This window comes from Palaemon carinicauda, chromosome 18, assembly GCF_036898095.1.
Source record: "Palaemon carinicauda isolate YSFRI2023 chromosome 18, ASM3689809v2, whole genome shotgun sequence".
NCBI classification, from domain to species: Eukaryota; Metazoa; Arthropoda; class Malacostraca; order Decapoda; family Palaemonidae; genus Palaemon; species Palaemon carinicauda.
Genome location: NC_090742.1, coordinates 35,617,109 through 35,639,608, shown reverse-complemented (window position 1 = coordinate 35,639,608; position 22,500 = coordinate 35,617,109). Strand labels below are relative to the sequence as shown.

Here is a 22,500-nt window from a genome sequence, read left to right as displayed (position 1 = left end):
CTCGATGCAAAGGGAATATTATAAATATTTTACCAGAAAATCCTTATATTCTTAGAATTTTCAAAACTTAGATTGTGTACTGCCTTAGTTCTCTCTACACTTGGCGCCCTCATAATAAAAGTTTGATAATGTAGAACTATTGCTCTGTTATTGCTAATGTCACTAGGACAATCATTTGTAAGGCTAAATGAGTATTATGTACCTTTTAATGGTAAATGTCGTTAGACATTAGTAATACTTTTCAGGTAATTTAGATGTTTTGACTGGCCCGAAAGTACTATATTGGATCCTTCTCTCTGGTTACGGTTCATTTCCCTTTGCCTACACAGACACTAAATAGTCTGACTTATTCTTTACAGATTCTCCTCTGTCCTCATACACCTGGCAACACTGAGATTACCAAACAATTCATCTTCACCCAAGGGGTTAACTACTGCATTGCACTTGTTCAGTGGCTACTTTCCTCTTGGTAAGGGTAGAGGAGACTCTTTAGCTATGGTAAGCAGGTCTTCTAGGAGAAGGACACTCCAAAATCAAACCACTGTTCTCTAGTCTTGAGTAGTGCCATAGCCTCTGTACCATGGCCTTCCCCTGTCTTGGGTTAGAGTTCTCTTGCTTGAGGGTACACTCGGGCACGCTGTTCTGTCTTGTTTCTCTTCTTGTTTTGTTAAACTTTTTATAGTTAATATAGGAAATATTTATTTTAATGCTGTTACTGTTCTTAAAATATTTTATTTTAATTGTTAATTACTTCTCTTATTTCTTCTTTTCCTTTTCTCACTGGGCTATTTTTCCTGTTGGAGCCCCTGGGCTTATAGCATCCTGCTTTTCCAACAAGGGTTGTAGCTTAGCAAGCAATAATATTAATAATGATAATGGGATATTTTTTATAGTGCAGGACGTTATTCTTATATTAAAGTTATTAGGATATAAGTAAAGGTGTGTTTGAAACCTGTGGAAAAGCGAAACTAATAAAATGAGACATTGGAGGAAAAGAGAAAGATATTTATTTAAGAGAGAGAGAGAGAGAGAGAGAGAGAGAGAGAGAGAGAGAGAGAGAGAGAGAGAGAGAGAGAGAGAGAGAGAGAGAAAGTAGGAAAGAGAATCTGAATAGCAAAATAGAAACTGAAGTGGAAAATAGAAACTGAAGAGCCATATAGAAACAAGAGAGGAAAAGAGAAAGAGAAGCGGAAAAGAAACAGCCCGCAAGCCATACAACCCTTCGTTCGTTTAAAAGACTTTGCATTGGGAGATAACAGTGTATGCGTTTGTTTGTTTGTTTATCCGTGCAAACATCTGTTCTTGCTGGAAAGAATGAATTTTTACCAGACGAATTAGAATGGTCCGTCATGCATTTAAACCGTTCCATCTGAAATGCTGATTCGAGAGGGAAGTTGAATAAATCCATCGGTAGTATATTTTTAAAAAAAAATGGAAAAATAAAAAAAGAAATAATGGAAAAATGAAATATTGTAAATGCTCGTCAGCGAGAGATTATACGCTGTCTTTGTGCAGACATGTTTGTGTGTATATAGGAGTCTGTGTTTGCTTTTATAAATATGTATGAAAGTTTGTAGTTTCAAAGCGAAACACATTTGGCTGTGAGCTCTAACAGTACTCTTGTCAGTTATAAGTGGAAGCCAGCTTTGATATATGATTTAATTAAGTTAATTAGAGTTATGTGATGCTGACATTAACCTCTTTCGGGTTGTTTCGTATGCAATAGAAAAAAATTGTCTTTTAAATAAATAAATTTAGAATATGTGATGCACTCATCTTTAAACTTTATGTAAATTGTGCATAAACTCGATGTTACTTACATTCGTAGAATGTTTTAGTGACCAGGTAATTCATCCATATTAAGGGCCGGAGAGATAGACCTATATTTCCTTTTTCAGTTGTAATGTTTGTTCTTTGTATACAACACATATTGCATAAATATTGATACTTGATCTGCATAACAGACAAACATTGAAATATAGAACAGATATTTTTGTCCTTAAATAATTTTCTTACGAATGAATTAACATCGTGTGTACGTATAATTTTTATAAAATTTAAACATGACTACATCACATATTCTAAATTGATTTATTTGAATCTTAAAATGTATTTATTACTGGAGAATGATTATTACTTTTTAACAAGAGTTCCGTTCATTACTTACATTAGGTTTTGTAATACGGATGAAAAGCAATCAAACATTCTATCTGAATCATGTTTAATATGGATAATTAGATAATCATATTAATTACCTACTTTTATCTTAATGTCACATGAAAATGAATAACTTTTTATTCGAGCTATCCAAAGATGAGTAGCATCCCATCAGCATATATTGCAATTATCCAGTTAGTGTATCAGCCAGGTCTCTTGAAACGCGAAACCCATTAGGTTCAGTGTTTCTACCATTTTCCCTGTGACATTTATCTGACAAACGGTGTCTGTTGTACATGTGTACCTGCGTTAGGAGGCTAAACGTCAGCAGTTTTTAGTGATCTTTACGCCAAGAGCTATAATTATATAACTGATTACCAGAGTTTAATTTTTATTTCCACGGCAACGAAGATTGACGGTTATTTGATTATCCGTGCCCTGGTCTGTTTTATCCAGTATGCATTTCAAATACTTTAGTAGATGTTAATAAAAGTTTTTGTTGATGTAATGTTTGGTTATGATAGTGACGAACTTGCGCTGGAGTTGATTAGATTTTAATGTGGATCCGGTAAACCAGGATTTTTTTTTTACTTTCGGCACCTGTCCAGCAGCTGCGTCCACTTTTTAACCCTCTACCATTCTTCCATTTCTAATTCCTTTCTCCCAAACTGTACTTCCTTAATTTCCAGCATTTTAGTGGAACTTAATAGAGCAACTGCGTGAATCCACTTGTTAACTTCTGATATGAATGGTTTTCCCGGTCCCAGGCCAGGCGTTGTGGTGTATATGCGCGTTTAGTGTGTTTTCTTATTGGTTTGTTTCCTGTGGTTAGTTTTCTCTTGTTTAACTCTGTTAGCTTGAAAGTAACCGTGAACATTTTAAGACTTAATGACGTTAACAAACATCATATCATTGTTGTTGTTTTTTTTTAATCAGTGAAAAAACTATCTGCTGATATAAGTATGTCATTCTACTAAAGTAGAATTTATTAGCCAGACAGAGAGAGAGAGAGAGAGAGAGAGAGAGAGAGAGAGAGTGAGAGAGAGAGAGAGAGAGAGAGAGAGAGAGTTTGGGGTGAGTATTACAGGCCTAAATTACGTAAGAGTTCAAGTATAAGAATAGATGAAAACAAGTGATGTGTTTTCCTAAGTTATCTTTATTCATGTGTTATTTATCATTTATTTTGTGTTCTATCTTTTTCATATTAAAGCAGACTAGTTTTTTCCATTGCACCTACAGTTATAGGGGTTGTTCCAAATTTTTGTAATAATGATAATAATAGATATTCTAAAACTTAGTTTTAACTTTTTTGTGTGATGCTCCCCCATGGAATAGGTTTTTACAGACAAAACTTTGAATAACAGCAGGAATCCGTGATGCACATAAGTTTGGAAGTTGGTTGATCATGAAAAAATTTTAGCTTCCAAAGACGGAAACTTCTTGAAAAAAAAGGGAAAGTCCACAATACTGGAGCCAGTTCCCATACCGGAAAAAACGTCACAAAAAAAAAAAAAAAAAAAAAAAAAAAAAACGCTGCCGAATTGAGCAGCTTTGATAATATTCAGTGCTTCAGTGGTAGATCTTTTTGTCCCCAAATATTATTATATAATCCCACATATCTTTCACGATCAAAAAAGGAACCATGGATAACATATGGAAGCATTCAAGTTTTCTTATCTTTTTCACTTTTTTATCTCTCTTACGCACGAACACCATTTTACGTAACGTGTAACATAACAAGTAAGATCAACATCAAAGAGGGGAGTCGCTTAACTATCAGGGGATATGTACTCTTATCCTCAAAAATCTTTTTTATCAGATAAAATCGGGGGAGATAGATCGTTCTTATCTTCAGACCTCATCTGACAGACTTGACTAAAATTATCTAGATCTTTTGTTCTTTTCTTTACTTGTAAGAGGACAACTTATGTTTTAGTTATTAGGAAACAGGTTCAGTTGATATCCTTTTCATTTTATTTAAAAGTACTCGTAAAGTCTTCCATTCATCAAGATTGAGATCGAACTTCAGAAATTCAATCATGCTGCAAATGGATTTTTGTGTCGAGTTGGTCGACAAAATGTCATTCCCTAGTCTGAGTTATACATCTTATTTGTTGGATTAGCTATTGTTTTATTTTGTCCTATTTTCTGTTCCTCTTTATACTTCACTTATCAGTTTCTTTTTCCTTAGTGGGTCAGCTTTCCATATTGGGCCCATGGAGCTTGTAGCATTCTGCTTTTCAAATGATGGCTACAGCCATACTGGGAATAATGATGATATCGCTTTGGTCCATTGTTCTTTAAGGTCATTCCATTTTTGCTCAGTCTTCTGCATAGAGTCAAACCCATTACATCCCATTTCCTTTCTTTTTCTTCGAGATTGTGTTTCACTGGGACGTTAGTTTGCCCGTCCCATTGGTTTTACAATTAAAGACGTCGATTCCGCTTTTTTTTTTCTTAGGTTCAACTCCCAACATTTTTCCTCTTTCCGGTTATGATTTGCCAAATTGCCTATGCTAACTATTTTGGCTGTTAAGTTATGTCAGATACCACTTTTGATTACCTGCTTAACATAGATAGTGTTAATGTAAGAAGTTTCCTCAATCCTAAGGCTGTGCCGTAATTCTATTTAATCAATTTTCGTTAGTTCTCCTGCTTGAAATGTACACGAACCCGCTTTCTTTATTAATGGTATTAGTTATTAGTCCCTTAAGGAACGATATATTCATTTATATAATCTGTTTGGTTTTAGATATTCGATACGTGATCCAGTCGTATGTTATCTAAAAGGGGAAAAAAATAGTAAAATATTTTGTCCAAAATTGAAGCGAAGTTTCAGATAAGATATTAATTTGCTGAGAGGGAAGAAAACGAAAAAGTCTTAAATCCAAATCGAACGAGAGAGAATGCTGGACTTTCATTACCCATTACCATGAAATAGTCTTTGGAAAGGCGCCATGGTACATGAACCCAATACATGCGATTACCCCGTTACTGTCGTGGTGCAATACCATGCTCTCCCATGGAATCTAAACTGTTATCGTTAGAGAGAGAGAGAGAGAGAGAGAGAGAGAGAGAGAGAGAGAGAGAGAGAGAGAGAGAGAGAGATGCCACCAACGTAGTATAAAGATTAGCGGTAAATATACAGTGTGTGTAAGGGAAGGTGAAAGAGAAATATGAGTAAATGGAGAGAGAGAGAGAGAGAGAGAGAGATGCCACCAACGTAGTATAAAGATTAGCGGTAAATATACAGTGTGTGTAAGGGAAGGTGAAAGAGAAATATGAGTAAATGGAGAGAGAGAGAGAGAGAGAGAGAGAGAGAGAGAGAGAGAGAGAGAGAGAGAGAGAGAGAGAGAGATGCCACCAACGTTGTATGAAAAATAGCGGTAAATATACATTGTGTGTAAGGGAAAGTGAGAAGGGAAGTGCAAGTAAACGGATTATAATTTTTTTAAGAATATTAGAATTTTGATGGTATGAATATTTATGTATTTGAAGCATACTTTTTTCTAACAAATCCTGTTACATGCAGTGATAAATAATGTAATTACACGGATTTTTTTTTCGTTTCTGTATTCTATTAATCGAGTGGCTGGATATAAAAGCTATTTATTTACCACAATATAAATTTCTTTATATGAAAAAAAGACACAGGACATAATCCCAAAGACTAAACTGGTGTCTCTCCCTCCTTGTATTTGTCCCTCATGACCCTGATCGATTGCGATGTTATTGGCACTGTGCCACTCGCGGTCGATAATGACAGTATGGTTTCCAAGGTAGCACAGACATGGGGCCCTTTGCTTCCTCGATCTGTACATCTGTGTAGATGATTGGAATGCGCAGTACAGATGGATTTCTGGTTTGAGTAAGCCTCGCGTTTTAATCATTGGAGGAAATGAATGCGTTGACCTATTTTCATGTTATTGCATGGGTCGGATGAGATGAAAATTTTATGTCGCCAAAACAAAGATACTGGAAGAGGGGTGGCGTGCGCATGGAGAAATGAACGAGGCATATTTTATAATCCAGAAAAACAGAAGCAACTAGATATACAAATCTTGTGAAAGGAAAAAAAATAGAATATCACTGAGCGTAACAGTATATGACTGACTGACTGAATTTCAGCATAAAAATAAGATTATTTAGCCCGATGAACGATACATTCTCAAGTTTCATGGAACAGTGTCCTAAATAATGTTGAAATGATTGAGAGAACAAGGCTACCTAATGGCATGATAGTTAAAACTTTGCGATGGGGGTAGCATTTTACAGATATGCCATTGGCGCCCATTGTATTTATGTAAAAGCGAATGCATGAAGATATTAGCACTGAATACATTTAACCTAATTATGATCGTAATACAAACACAGTAGTTATACATATTCCTTGTATATATTTAATGTTATATCCTAATTTTCATACCAAAAAAAAAAAAAACACTTTCAGTTTATAAGATAATAGAATGGTTTACCATTTAATAGATATATGTCCATATCTATTTATAAGGATGACAATGACATCAGCATCTCAGTTCCCTGACACTACTTTGGTCTGCTTGTCACTGCAATGTCTGAACCCCTGTGTAGAATTTCCCCTGGTTGGACTTACGGATACGCTTGTGATAGGGTAGGGGGAAGTTTTCTCTTAACCCCAGTGCTGGTTTTTATTTTTTTTACTTACTAACCTTTTGGGGGGCCTTAGCGTGAAGCAAATCCAAGTCTTGAATTTTTTACTACATTTGTTTTAATTTGTTTTTACCTCGTGTTTTTAAATTTGCATGGATAAATTTGGCCGGAATCAACGGTCAACCACACACACACACACACACACACACACACACACACATATATATATATATATATATATATGTATATATATATATATATGTATCTATGTATAGTTAAATATAAGAGTGAGAATACCTAAATGTGGTGAAAGGTTTTGTGTATCGCCATGATCAGCAAAGCTGTACTAGCCAGGGACACCCATACTAAGTTGGTTTGTGACCAGTGATCAGACAAAAATCATCCGCCATCACCAATCCTCACTGGCTAATGTGATGAAAACTGGCTAAACCCCAGACATGAGTAAGGACAAGTGTGGGGCCTTTGTCCTGCAGTGGACTAGTGTGTATATATATATATATATATATATATATATATATATATATATATATATATATATATATGTATGTATGTATATATATAAATATATATATATATATATATATATATATATATATATATATATACTGTATTATATATATATATATACATATATATATATATTATATACTGTATTATATATATAGATAGATAGTTAGATAGATATAAAATGTGTGTCATTTAGAGTTATTGACACCACAGATCGTATCGAGCCATTCTTTGAGTATTGTACGTATATTTGTTATTGATTAGAAATCAGTACTTGAACCAGTAATAGCTTGAACGCGCGTTTGAGACCAACGCCACTATGTTCTTAATTCCCTTCGTAACAGGTATGTCATTTGTAGGAGACGGCCTTGGTACTCTAAAATTTACATGAAAAAAAAATACAGAAACAGTTTCAATGGAACTTTTGATTCTCTGTTAATTCCCTGAAAATTACATTTGATGGAAGGAACAGATTCTACCAACTGGATTGACACTTACTTAGCATTAATGGGTTTATATGTGACTTCATACTTGAAGCTCTTTCCTCCGTGGCCGTGACGTGACCACGTCACGCACACTGATGTGGCTGACGTCCGGATGACAGTCACGTTCCCGGACTGGACGCCGGTCAGTTTCTGGCCACTTGCTCCTCCTCCGGTATTCCCGGCTCCACTTCCTGCGCCGCCGCAACATAAAGTCCAATCTGGAATCACAAAAGATATAGTTTGGTTAAAAGACTCCTTCGTTTATATTCGTTCGTTCTCACCATCTCCCCCTTATATAATAGCAATCAAGTGTCTGGCTACAATATATATATATATATATATATATATATATATATATATATATATATATATATATATATATATTTATTTATTTATTTATTTATATAAGGAGTTCTCTTGCTTGAGGATACACTATGTAACACTATTCTATCTTATTCCTCTTCATCTTGTTTTGTTAAAGTTCTTATTGTTTATTTAGGAAATATTTATTTTAATATTGTTACTCTTCTTTAAATACTTTATTTTTTCCTTGTTTCTTTTCCCCACTGGGCTATTTTCCCTGTTGGAGCCCCTGGGCTTATAGCATCCTGTTTTTCCAACTAGGGTTGTAGCTTTCAAAGTAATAATAATAATATATATATATATATATATATATATATATATATATATATATATATATGTATATATATACAAACACACAGTATATCCGATCTCGCTCACCTTTCCCCGAACCTCGGGTAGAGGGGGAGATCAGGTAGTCATACCCTGGTGAGAACAGGTGCTTGTGCATGTGTATGTATATCTATCAGAATTTTTAGCCGTTATTTTATCGGGTCGCATACACTAGTCTAATGAATAATAGCGAACCTGACTAAGAGAAGGTTACCTAATCTAATCAAGAGAAATTAATTATCATGTATTTTTTCTTTACGTTTGGTGGTTAACAGTAATGATTATGGTTAAACAAATGATGTCAGTAAAAGTGATTTATCTATGTATGCATTTATTCATATATGATATGCATTCCATTAAAATCCTTATATTTTAACCTTTGGTAAGCAGATGCTAAGACGGCCATAGCTACAAAACTAAAGGACAGAGGTGATGGTAAACCTACGTTTTACAGAAAGTGCTTCGAGTGATTCAGAAAATACAAAGAATAGTAAAGAGTTCCACATCCTTTAAAGGAATGTTTGATTCACTTAAATTTTGTAATAGGTTTCGAAGTTAATCAATTATTCACTAAATTGAAATGGCATCGTTCTCAGTATGCTCGATGTGTAACAGTGTAACACATCAGAGTAGAATTTTACGAAATAGGAGTTAACTTGTATCCATATACTGTATTGATGTATGTATGTATATAAATATATATATATATATATATATATATATATATATATACATATATATATATGTATATATGTATATATATATATATATATATATATATGTGTGTGTGTGTGTGTGTGTGTGTATATACAATATACATACATATATATGTGTTATATGTGTATATATATGTGTTATATGTGTATATATATATATATATATATATATATATATATATATATATATGAGAAATATTATGTAAAATTGAATTAACAAAATATTTTTTGTCCGTTTTCACAACTTACCAGTAATCAAAATGACCTGAACAATGTAAAGAGATTCATAAAGAGGTGTCAGAGAGAGAGAGAGAGAGAGAGAGAGAGAGAGAGAGAGAGAGAGAGAGAGAGAGAGAGAGAGAGTTTGAATTAAACCGTCGTGCAAACCAAGATAAACCAACACAAAGATGCCTTGTACATTTGTATACGTCAAAGATCAGATAGAAAAAAGTACATGGTATTTTCCAATAAAAGTATGTCTTTATGTGGCAAGGTGAGAAAAAAGGATATTCCGTTGAAAACACTAGAATTTTTATTGGCAAATATATTTTGCATTCAAAGACAGCCTCTATTGTAACAAAAATCTAAGTGGATAGCAAATGACCTTCAGTTCAACGAGTTAGCTACATATTGTATATCGTCATTTATTATTATTATTATTATTATTATTATTATTATTATTATTATTATTATTATTATTATTACCAGCTAAGCTACAATAGTAGTGTGAAAAGCAAGATGATATAAACCCAAAGGCTCCAACAGCGAAAAATAGCCGAGTGAGGAAAGGAAATAAGGAAATAAACGATATGGGAAGTAATGGACAGTTGAAAAATATTTAAAAAATAGTAACAACATTAAAACACACATATCATATTTAAACTATAAAAAGACTGTATAGCAGGGTCGGCTGTTCGATTCAGTTTCTCCATCTATTTCCATTCCCTGCATAATCTTTCCCTCGTCCCACCAACTCTTATCCCTCTTCACCACATCCATCCATCTGATCCGGTTGACGCCCCCACAATTGACCTCATCATCACTAGCATGTTTTTAGCTCCCTTGATCGCCTCCACCTCCTCCCTACATATTACGTAAGCCAAGAGTCGGCTCACTCACTCGTCCATTCTGACTTATACTATCAATCAGACAATTCTGATTGGAATTGATGCACTAATCTATCAGCTAGAAAATGTTACATTGTGTTTATAGACATCATTTTAAGAAATTAGTAACGCATATCAATTATTGACATTTTTTCTCGGAATTTCATTGGTTGACTACTGAAATTTAAGTGAGGCCATACTGTTTCAACATTGGATTGTGTATTGCGTTTAACTGCTCAGTTGAACAGGGGTATTTCATCTACTTATAAATGTTAACAACTTTTCTCAAATTTTTTAAGAGGAATTCATCGAAAGTTTGTGAATTGACCGGAAATGGGCAAGGAACAGCTGGTTTCAAGTTTTTCTAAGGATCCGGATAAGGAGGCGTATATAGGATTCCTTTGTTCGTTCTTTTTCTTTTAAAGGGTGAGGAACCTTTGAGGGGTCGGTAGAGCTGCGATAGGATTTACGTTGTAACCGTTCGCGAAAATTTTATATCCTATTAATATTCTATTTTCCTTGCATAGTGCTATTAACTTATCTGTTGCAACGTTTTTATAGGCGCTGGGTTTGAAATAAGTGCCATTTTGTCTTACGTTAAAGATTTTTTTAAAATATATCCAGTGTGGCGCTTGGCACGACGACCAAATTGGCACTCTAATCTTACAAAAGTTTGAAGTTAAAGTATAAAAAAGGTGGGAGGAAAAACTGGAACTTATGTCCAATGAAAGATAACGGTCCTCGGTTTGAAAAGAGTGGGATATAGGAAGGATTTTATAAAAAAAAAAAAAAAAAAAAAAGGAAAAAAAAAGTAAGAAGCCAATCATATACCATAGTTTTGAATGCTTTTATGTGTATATGCATATACTTGTGTATATATATATATATATATATATATATATATATATATATATATATATATATATATATATATATATATGCTTTTATATTTATACCTCTACATTTATACATACATGTTTTTCTACCAGGACAAATGTCTATGATAGTAATACATAATCTTAATTAAGTGAATATGTAGGTAAACGTGACACACAAATTCTCTACATGAATACTTTATGTTTATGTATTAGAAAGGATCGTTTATAGAACTATTGACGAAATCTTCTATTGAAGCCCACTCCAAATATGAAGATGAAATCATAGATTTTCTGATCTCGCTCCCCTTAAGCGTTCTTTAATCCAAGAGGATGTTTATAATGTAAGGGACGACCTGGACATTTGCCAGCATCCATTTGTAAGTCGCTTTTTGTTATGACGCGTTACAGAAGGAACTGTTGACGTTTTAATGGGGGAAGAAATTCGCATTGTAAACAAATTTCCTTTAAAGGTTATCAGTTGATTTTACTCTTATTTGTCAATGAAACACATCTGTTGAATTCGATAAATTATTACCTTATTTTTTTTTCCAGTTTTATGCAAGAATCAACAATTTTTGTTTCACCTCCACTAACAAATTTTGGCATAACTTAATAATTGCTTTGCATGTATGTCTCTTTATAAGTGCTGTGATTAGTTATTATGAATTTTGATGATATTTATAGTAAAAGTGGGATATGGGCCATAGGTAAGTGAAAACATTTTAATATCGACCCAATATTGGAAGCAGAGCCATTTGTATGTTTGTGGTCTCGGAATTATGTAGTAAATGAATGTTTTTGACTTATTCCATGTCTATCTCTATTAAAGTTCATGTATATTGTAAGTATCTTGTATCAAAGTTCGTTTAGAATTACTTTATATTTTATTGATAGGAGAACCTATATATTGATGCATAATTTCGATTCTGTTGGCTGAGTTATGCGCCGATTATTTTTTTCATGCCGTGAAGATTTAAACTATATTTGATATCCAAATTATGACGGTTCCGACGATAAAAATGCAGAGCATTTACAAATTATATGTACTATGTAACAACGCAAAGTACTGAGGGAGGTAGGTTTACTAAGCGGGTTGAACGATAAAATAAACATGTAAAAGCATTACATAGATTAAAAAGATTAGGAGTTTTTATTTTCATTATGGGTGGTTGAAGGGCTTATAGGTACACATTCTGATCGTGTTGCATATACCTATTGTGTTAAGAACCAAAATATAACTAGATCAAGGGGATTGGTTTTCCTATTAACTGGGATATTATAGAAGTGGGTAATTACTGGAAATTATATATAATAGAAGATTTGTAATACAAATTATTATCATCATAATTATGAAAGAAGCAGAAGGCTACGATCCTCACAACCAGGATAGAATGCAGCCTAGTAAGGAAAAAGAAACTGAGAAGTAAAAAATGTATTACAAAAGATGAATACAATTGTAATAATGGCCATATTAATAATAAGGAAAGTAGCGATGATCTTGAAAATGAAGACTAAAGAGGAATATAAAGAAACAATTAAGTTCAACCTCTATCAGATATGATTAATTTCATGATTATTATTATCGTAAATGCCAATATTTTTTTCTGATGACGTCTAATTCTTATAATGTGACATCATTGTTAGGTAAAAATAGATGAATAACTCATGGTAAAGTCTCAATGAAGATATACAGAGCAACCGAAATTTTCTTCCATGCAATTTTAAGATGGGAATCTATGAAAACAGTATTAAAATTAGAGATAAGGGTCTAAATTTAAGCACCTAAATAATACTATTAACAACGTTTTTACTTTGAGCATTACTCTTTCGGCCGCCTTCCCTCAATCGTCCATATTCGTCATGTTTCACAAAATCAATGGTTAACCATGTTTATCAGTATTTTGTACCATGTACTTTCAACATTTTATATATATATATATATATATATATATATATATATATATATATATATATATATATGTATGCATGTATGTATGTATGTATATATAAACATACATATATATATTTATTTATATTTAATGTAGTGAGGGTGAGAACGGGGGTAAGAAATGATTTAGCAGCTAGAGTGGATATGAATGTGGTGAAGTAGTTTGGCCATGTTGAGAGAATGGAAAATGGCTGTTTGCTAAAGAAGGTGATGAACGTAAGAGTTGATGGGAGAGGTATCAGAGGAAGGCCAAGGTTTGGGTGGATGGATGGAGTAAAGAAAGCTCTGGGTGATATGAGGATAGATGTGAGAGAGGCAACAGAGCGTGCTAGAAATAGGAATGAATGGCAAGCGATTGTGACGCAGTTCTGGTAGGCCCTGCTGCTTCCTCCGGTCGCCTTGGATGACCGCGGAGGTAGCAGCAGTAGGGGATTCGGCGTTATGAAGCTTCGTCTGTGGTGGATAACAGGGGAGGGTAGGCTGTGGCTCTGTAGTAGTACCGACTGAACTCGGTTGAGTCCCTTGTCAGGCTAGGAGGAGCGTAAAGAGGAAAGGTCCCCTTTTTTCCATTTGTTTGATGTCGGTTACCTCCCAAAAATGGGGAAAGTGCCTTGGTTTATATATATATATATATATATATATATATATATATATATATATATATATATATATATATATGTATGTATGTATATAATTATATACGTATACACACACATACACAACCAAGCATTATATATGTATGTATATATATATATATATATATATATATGTATGTATGTGTATATATACATATATATATATATATATATATATATATATATATATATATATATATATATATATATATATATATATATATAGTGTGTGTGTGTACAAATCAAATTTGAATTGTACTTGGTTCCTGCATTTCATTTTGGATAATCCCAAGGCTTGTTAAAAGTCAAGTAATGCATAGGATTCAGTGTAGAGATGCGTTATTTTTAATGTTTAAAGTCTGTTTCCTAAATACTTAATGAAGTTCTTTTCAATAAATAAATTATAAAAAGACATGCTTGTCTTTTTTGAAGGAAAGGCCTAGATACTGTTAACTTAGTGCTGGTGAATACTTGACCTCCGAAATTCATTTCCCCGTTATATAATTCCACGTAAAATTAGTAGAATTAATCAACCTGGAATTTTCTTAGAGTGAAAATCGACTTCCATTTAATGGGTAGCCGCTGCGTTATTGGAAAATGGTTAATAATAACAACTCTCTGGATTTTTTTTTCTTTCTTTTTTGTTTTGTTACGAATAAGGTATTTTTTTTATATTAGATATATGTAACATAATCATAATGGCGATAATGATAAATGAGAAGTCAAGGTGTGGTAGAAGTAGAATGATAAATAATTTGAATCAGTAAATAAATGTCCTTAAAATCATTTTCGTTAACTACTTCGTTAACTACGCATTTATTTTCCCTTTTTTCACGAGAGGCCTCTGGGCTGGCATCAGGCTATTGGCATTACGTAGCATTATTCTAATATCCATAGAATGATTTAGATTTTGTTGAAAAAGGATTATGAAACGTAAATGACCGTAGAGGCACCTGGATTAGAATTCGTACATTTCCATGAAACCACGAACATTTCTTGCTGGTGAAAGTATTTTGGGACTTCCTGAAACATGTTGCAGGTCAATACTCATTAAATATTAGTGGAAGTGACGTCATTCTTGATATTCAAAGTCTACCCTAATAAGGTTTTTAATCAGGCTTGATTCAGTATATGTAAAGTAACGAAAAAAAAGTGGAGAAAGAATATATTCTAAAATGAAATTAGGCCAGTCATAGAACGCTTATCGAGAAGTGCCAAGGTCACTAACTTTTAATGAACGTTATTTTACAAAGAATTGAAAGAGCGGAAGTGAATGATAACACACAGATATGATCTATGTTTGAAGGTAAACTACTAGTCGAGTTTTATGCATTTCTGTCTTCGGAAAAGTTTCAAAATCCGAAGAAATATGCAAGAAAGATGTTTCTGGGGTTTGTTTCAACTTACATCTGTGAGCAGACTTTCTCTTTAATGAAAGTTAACAAGTCAAAACTCAGATCACTATTCACAGACTCAAATCTTCCGACAGTGTTAAGGATCAGCACAAACAACTTGACACCTAATTTAAAAAAAAAAAAAAAAAAAAAAAAAAAAAAAAAAAAAAACTGGTAAATGACTGCCGTCAGATGCATCATTCTCATTGACGTTGTTCTGTTATTTATTGAGTTACTTTGTTTTGCAAATATGTTTCATGTGAAGTTTCTACTTTAAATATATATTAAGATAATTTCTAATTTTTTTCTTTAAAACCCCTTTTCTTTTGGCTATTTTAGATATTAATAATTTTACTTAGTATACTATTCGGCCCTTTAAATTTGTGAATTTCTGAATGTGACCCTTGCAATGAAATGTTTGCCCTCCCCCCCCCCCCGGGTCTATATTATGCTAAATGTATTATACTTTGAAAGTAAACGTTCAGTCTTATTGCATTTTTTTTTTGGGGGGGGAATCAAGTGCTAAGCTTTGGAACTCTTATTTCTCGGTTTTCCCTTAATAGAATTGGTAGCCCTCAAGAAGTTATTTAAAACATGTTTGAGTTAAGTTACAACTTAATGTAATTTTTTTTGTTATAATCGTTATTGTTGTTATTAATTTTATTATTATTGTTTTTGGTATTGTTGTTTTTTGTGCTCTTATTATTTTTATCATCAATGGTATATCCATCAGCTTCTTTCCCTGGGGAAGGATTTGAAAGGGAAAATGATTTCCCATATATAGCAGCTTCTTTAATAAAATAAGACATTAACCTCTGCATAGCCTGTCATATTTTAGCATTTTTCAATGATTTGTTGCTTAGATGACCGGCTGACATTAAGCTAAATTATGATCTTCCCTACATCTTGGCTATATGAATCATTTGGGTATTTTTACTATCATTCCGGTGAAAAGGGAAAAGTTTCCAAAATACTGGATTACAAGATAGCGGATTTAGGATTTTCATAAAGTGGTACAATATCGCCCTTTCCACGGCTTTTTCTGGAGAGTTTCTCGCTTTTTTTCCCATTTCTTTAAGTTTCATGTCAGTTAGTTTTAGCTTTAATAATCGTCTTGTGATATATAGTTTTTATTTAAGATGGAGAAGTACGTTTTCTCTCTTAAAAAGAGGAATTAGAAGAAGAAAAGAAACTGTAGCTACAGGTCGAAAAAGAAAACTGTAGTGACAGAACGATACAGATAGCTGAGCTACAGAACAAAAATAAAAACTGTACCTGAAAAAAATAGAACTGTAGCTAGAGACAAAAGGAAACGAAAACAATTTCCTCTTTTCCCTATCCAGCGGGAATTCAGTCTCTGCATTGCTGTCGGATATCAGTTCTGGGAGGGGCGTTACTCCTTAAAATATGACCGGCGGAACTTTGGACCAATAACGATGAAAAGAAAGAGTTCGGAGACGGTTGAGAGATACAGATGCATTTCATCACGCTCTGCTGCCATGACCTCATGACTTCTGTCCTCGGAGGGAGATGATGCTAAACTGTCACCATTTGCATGTTGCCATAATCTCGAAGGATGGTGTTTTCATGACCTCATACGAAGATAGTTCCCGATATTCACCATTCTCTTGTTGCCATGACCTGAGATATTGTGATTGTCACTATTACTCATGATAATATGAAGTTTAAGGAAATCCTACGTTTCGTTCGTAAAAGAATGACGTTGAGTTAAGGAATTGAAACAGGTTTTATCATACAGAGTCATTCTCATATTTCCGAGACCTTACTGCAAGATCGGTGTCTGACCAAGGATGGCATTACTCTTGGAAAGGATGTCTAGGAACAAAACCGAGTGAAGGAGCTTAAAGAGAAGAGAAATTGCAAATGAAATCTGGCAAAAATAACAAATGACAAGTACAGAGGAGCCTGTGAACAATGTCTGGAGGAGGGAAAAAAAAATAATAGGCAGCCTGTGAACAATGTCTGGAGGAGGAAATGAGTTGAAAACTGATAGAAAATATTGAAAGATAGAATACATACAAAAAACTTAAATGCCAAATCAATTTCTATTATGAAATCCATTGATTTGCTTTCATTTTGCAGAAATAAAAAAAAATATAATGGCTAGATCATGGAATAGGGTATAAAATTTTATATCTTAATTTCTGTCGTCAAATGCATAAAAAGAGGACCTGGGTCCAATTATTTTCACGATCAATAATTATAAGAAACCAATGATATATCCTACACATAACCTACATTGCTTACTCCTCAGTGCAAATCTGCGTAAATCTCTCTCTCTCTCTCTCTCTCTCTCTCTCTCTCTCTCTCTCTCTCTCTCTCTCTCTCTCTCTCTTGTAATATTCAGGTGGCTTGTAAATGATAGCATGTTGAGAGTGGTAACGTGTTTATGTTAATGTGATTTTAATTACTATATTGTTTAAAGTATAGAGTAATCATTTCCCTTTTCTCGAATAATTGCTAACCCACCAAATAAAGAACTGGCCACATTTTTAGCTCTGTGGGTGTTTGGGATTGTCTATCTGTTAGTTTTTATCTCTCTCTCTCTCTCTCTCTCTCTCTCTCTCTCTCTCTCTCTCTCTCTCTCTCTCTCTCTCAACAGGTTATCTCATGAATGAGTAGAATTCACCAAGTGATCCTTTCGAGAGGATATACTTTCGAGGAAATCCCACTACTTTATTAACCGTCTGTTGCAAATATCATTTATTTGTAATCATTGTAATTAAGCACACTACTCTAAAGTTATCTTCTCTGATTGATTATTTATCTTAACTGGAAAATACTTCACACTATTTCCTCATAATTCTTGGGTAATGGATATTTAATGAGTATATAATCTGAATTTATGAGAAGGGTAGATTTAAATGATATACTGAAAGCAAATAATTTTTCATAGATTCTTTATGGAAAATCAAGGTCCACTGACATTGGTTAAAAGTGGTTCCAGTAGACGAAATGTGGAGTGTAGGAGAAAAATGGTTTCATGGAAAAATAGATTTGACTTTGAAAGATGAAAGTAATTTGAAATTATAGAGGAAAAATATGTAAATGGAAGTACCTATCCTGTTAATAGATAATATCAATTAATGATAATTAAGATTTTTATTATTTCCCTCATTATGCCTGTTTTATTCATAAACAAACTAAAAGAAAGACTATGATGGTTCTATGATATATTACCAAAAGAAAAAAAAAATTTGTGACTCCAGGCAAAAACAAAATTTGCAAACCTTCCCAAACAGATCTCGGTGCATCAAGATTCCATTTCCAGACTGATAAAAGATCTTTTCTATCCTTAAAGGAGGAAACTCGTACTCACACACACACACATACACACACACGCTGTGTTCACATTCGACTCCATTCTCATGAGGTTTTGGTAAACAAATTCACAAATCTCCTTTGGAATTTGCCGCGATTCTGTTTCTTCTCCTCTCTGCCTTTGCCGCCACTTTAAGTGGATTTCTTTGTTTACATTCTCTTAGACTCTGGCTCTGAGATAATTGCATTTCTGGTGGGAGTGTGTTTGCAAGTTTGGCCTTGACAGAACAACATTTTTTTTCTCAAGGTAATGTTGATTTGATATTATGGTCATTTAATTTACACAGAGACGTGCTATTGTGTGTCGAGGAAAATGTAATGCATGCTTACATTTAACATTTTATATTGTTCTACTGGTTACTAGTTTATTGCTACTCTGTGTATTCTCTTTTAGAGAAGATTTGGTGGCTTGATTACCAATTTATTCCTTCGTTGTGCAGTTAATGGCCTTATGAATAATGATAATTATAAAAATAATGATAGTAATAACAACAATGATGATAATTTCATGAGAAATTAATTAGGCTGCTTGTCTTCCAACTTTCGACATTCATGTTTGTATAAAATTGTAAAAAAATGAATCTGTGCAAAAGTAAACTTCATGATAAGTGCAACAGCCCACCTATCTCTAAAACTGTGCCATTAAAGTAATCTCATTTTTCAGCCCTGTTCTGTAACTTATTCGATTAAACGGTCCGGTTCAATGAACCTTATCTCTTCCTCTTTCTCTCTCTCTCATCACTAATTCGAGAAGGGGAAGGTAGGTCCGATAAATCTCTCCCATTGGTATGATGAAGATTTGCCTATAAATTTGATGGCATGTTGTATGTCAGACTTCAGCAATAGAGTTTTACATTCACAAATCAATGGAAAATGTAAAGAGAAATGTAAGTCTCCATTATTATTATTATTATTATTATTATTATTATTATTATTATTATTATTATTATTATTATTATTATTATTATTATTATTACCACCCTCTTTATTCAGGTTTTATTAAACGTAATGGCTGCCTCAGCCCCATTGATCTTATAGAAGATCTTTTCTATGGTTTCAATATTTTTTTCTCATTATTACTGCATTTTACTATTAATTGTGCGGTAGTCATTGAGGAACCAATTTATCACAGTAATTTATAGTAAAAGAAATATCTAAATTCCTTACTTTTTATTTAGCTAATACTTCTTTGGGGTTGTGGTGGCCTATGTGGTAACGTCCCTGAAATTCGTTAGTTTTTTTGGTCGCTGTAACCTCACCCTCTTTGTAAGTTAAGGATGTGGGATTTGGGGGAGCCTATACTGTAGGTCTACCTGCTGAGTTATCAGCAGTCATTGCCTGGCCTTCCCTGGTCCTAGTCTAGGTGGAAAGGGGTTTGGGCAGTGACCATATGTAAAAGGGTTAGTCTCTACTGTAGGGCATTGTATTGATTACGAGGGCAATGTCACTGACCCTTGCCTCTGCCACTGAAGAGTGGCATTTTAATAAAAGGCTGGTATAGTAATTATGATGTTCAGAGCAAGCAAATCCAGTCAGGGAGAGTTAGGTGACCTTTGATGTAGCACACAAAAAATAACTTTCGATAAATCTAATCGATTCGTATCAGAATATTCTTGAAATCGTTTATTATTAATTTCGTACTTTGTCACGTTGCATTACTTGGAATACGTTAAAACATTTATATGATTTCGTAAAATCACTACCGATTTTTTTAGTTATATATATATTTTTTTTCAAATGGGAAATGGGAAATCGCTGCTTCTCACGTCTTGGACCCTACGTACTAGTGCTTTCATTTCATTTTATGCAGAAGAAAGCTCTTTTGAAAAGGGAATTAACTAGGAAAGTTAAACTCTGGAGAGAAACTGACAAGAATTAGGAGGCAGACAAGTACAAGTAAGAGCTGGTTTTCTGTTTTTGCGGAAGCTAGGTTTTTCAAGGAACCGAGTAAGTAGAACACATTATATATATATATATATATATATATATATATATATATATATATATATATATATATACTGTATATATATATATATATATATATATATATATATATACTGTATATATATATATATATATATATATATATATATATATATATATATTGCATACATATACTGCATATGTATATATATATATATATATATATATATATATATATATATATATATGTGTATATATTTATATATATATACATAAATACATACATATACAGTATATGTATAGTGCATATAAATGTATGCAATATATATATATATATATATATATATATATATATATATATACATGTACATGTATATGCATTTTTATATACAGTATATGATATATAACTTCCCTTCCTTATATAATAAGCAGCAAGTGTCTAGGTGTATATACACACACACACACACATATATATATATATGTGTGTGTGTGTGTGTGTGTGTGTGTGTATATGGATATATGTATATGTACATGTACATATATATATATATATATATATATATATATATATATATATATATACTGTGTATATGTATATATATGTATATATATATGTGTGTGTGTTAAGTTTGAAATTTAAAAATATTAAAGCTTAATATTGCGGTACTTTGTAGAAAGCCTAGGTACTCTTTAGAATTCTTGGCAGTTTTATGTAAGGCATAAAATAATTGGGATGTGTTCTTACACACTCTACCAAGGCAATTTCTACAATACCTAGGAATTCTACAGAATGCGTCAGCGTTCTTAGGTAAGGTATATTCTATGTTGTCGAATTTGATATAGATTCTTTAAATCACTTACGTGTTGAACTTCCACTTTCTTCCTTTCTTAGGATACATCCATCAGTTTTTGCAGACGATATGACAGGTTGTTGCAACTTTTTCTTCGCTTATTATATTCTATAATACTTCTTGGTGTAGCATTGCTCTACATAACCCAACCTTTACCCTGCAGCCAAACAGCTTCATAAGGAGACATTTTGATGCCAGAGTGATAGGCCCGATTTTCCATAAACTGAACAGACCGTAGACCTCCACTCCAATGACTTATTTGTTGATCCTGCATCCAGGTAAGGACCATTTTTTATAGGTCTGGGTTGGCTAGCTCAACCCTCCCTTGACTTTGACTACAGTATGTCGGGCCAATAATTTTAATAATTGAAACATCCTGGCCGTTGTCTAACCACAAGATGGATGGCTCGCCACTAAAAGTAAATACTGTATATCAAGCTGTAAGCTACCTCCTCAGCTCGTTTAGTCTCAAGAGCATTGAGGACCACAAACTTTGTTAGATGATCCTGGTAGACTAAAATGAATGTTTTGTTCCTGTCTGAGTGACTTTGAAAATCAACTAGATCAACTTGACATTGAGAATTAAATTCCTGGAAAATTATCGGCTTCACAGCAATTCCTTTTTAATACCGTTATGCTTTTATTTGGCATGGTATACATATCTAAAAAAAAAAAATCTATATCTGAGCTTGGTATATTCTTATACTTGGATTCTCAACCTCCTTGATCTACTGATACGTGTGCATTATGCAGTACATCAAATAGCTCACCATCAGCTACTTGCATCATAGTGGTAATGGCTGAATGAGCTTCTCTTTCTGCTGCACCTCCATTATGCCATATTTGTTCAGAAAACAGTAATGGCGAGGGACTTTCTTTGCTGCAGCTTTAGCATTCCTAATTTCATCCTGTATCTGTTGACAGCGTTTATCGGGTTATGCAAGTTTTTTTTTTTTTTTTTTTTTTTTTTTTGGGGGGGGGGAGGCTGTAGCGCCTACTTTATTTTCCAGTTCTTGATGTAAGCGTTGTTGGATTGCTACAACTTCACCACTGTAGTCACTTGTCTCCATTCTGGAAGGTAAATGCCAGTGGCCAAAATGCCCTATTATTTTGTAAGCGTCCAATAATAAAAAGGCTCTATTACTCATTAAGAGTTTGACGAAGTAAATGATCTTTCCCCTTGTGAGTAGAATGAAAGAAGAGAAGACACAAGTT

General features: G+C 33.3%; 1 protein-coding gene across 2 annotated transcripts in view; it reads right to left on the bottom strand.

Moving 5' to 3' along the window:
- LOC137657040 (uncharacterized) overlaps positions 1-22,500 on the bottom strand; it is a 273,663-nt gene that overhangs the window by 30,264 nt on the left and 220,899 nt on the right. For both annotated transcript variants that reach the window (XM_068391401.1, XM_068391402.1), the window contains one exon: positions 7,813-8,017. In XM_068391401.1, coding sequence (XP_068247502.1) covers positions 7,813-8,017 — 205 coding nt within the window. The remainder of the gene's footprint in view (positions 1-7,812; positions 8,018-22,500) is intronic.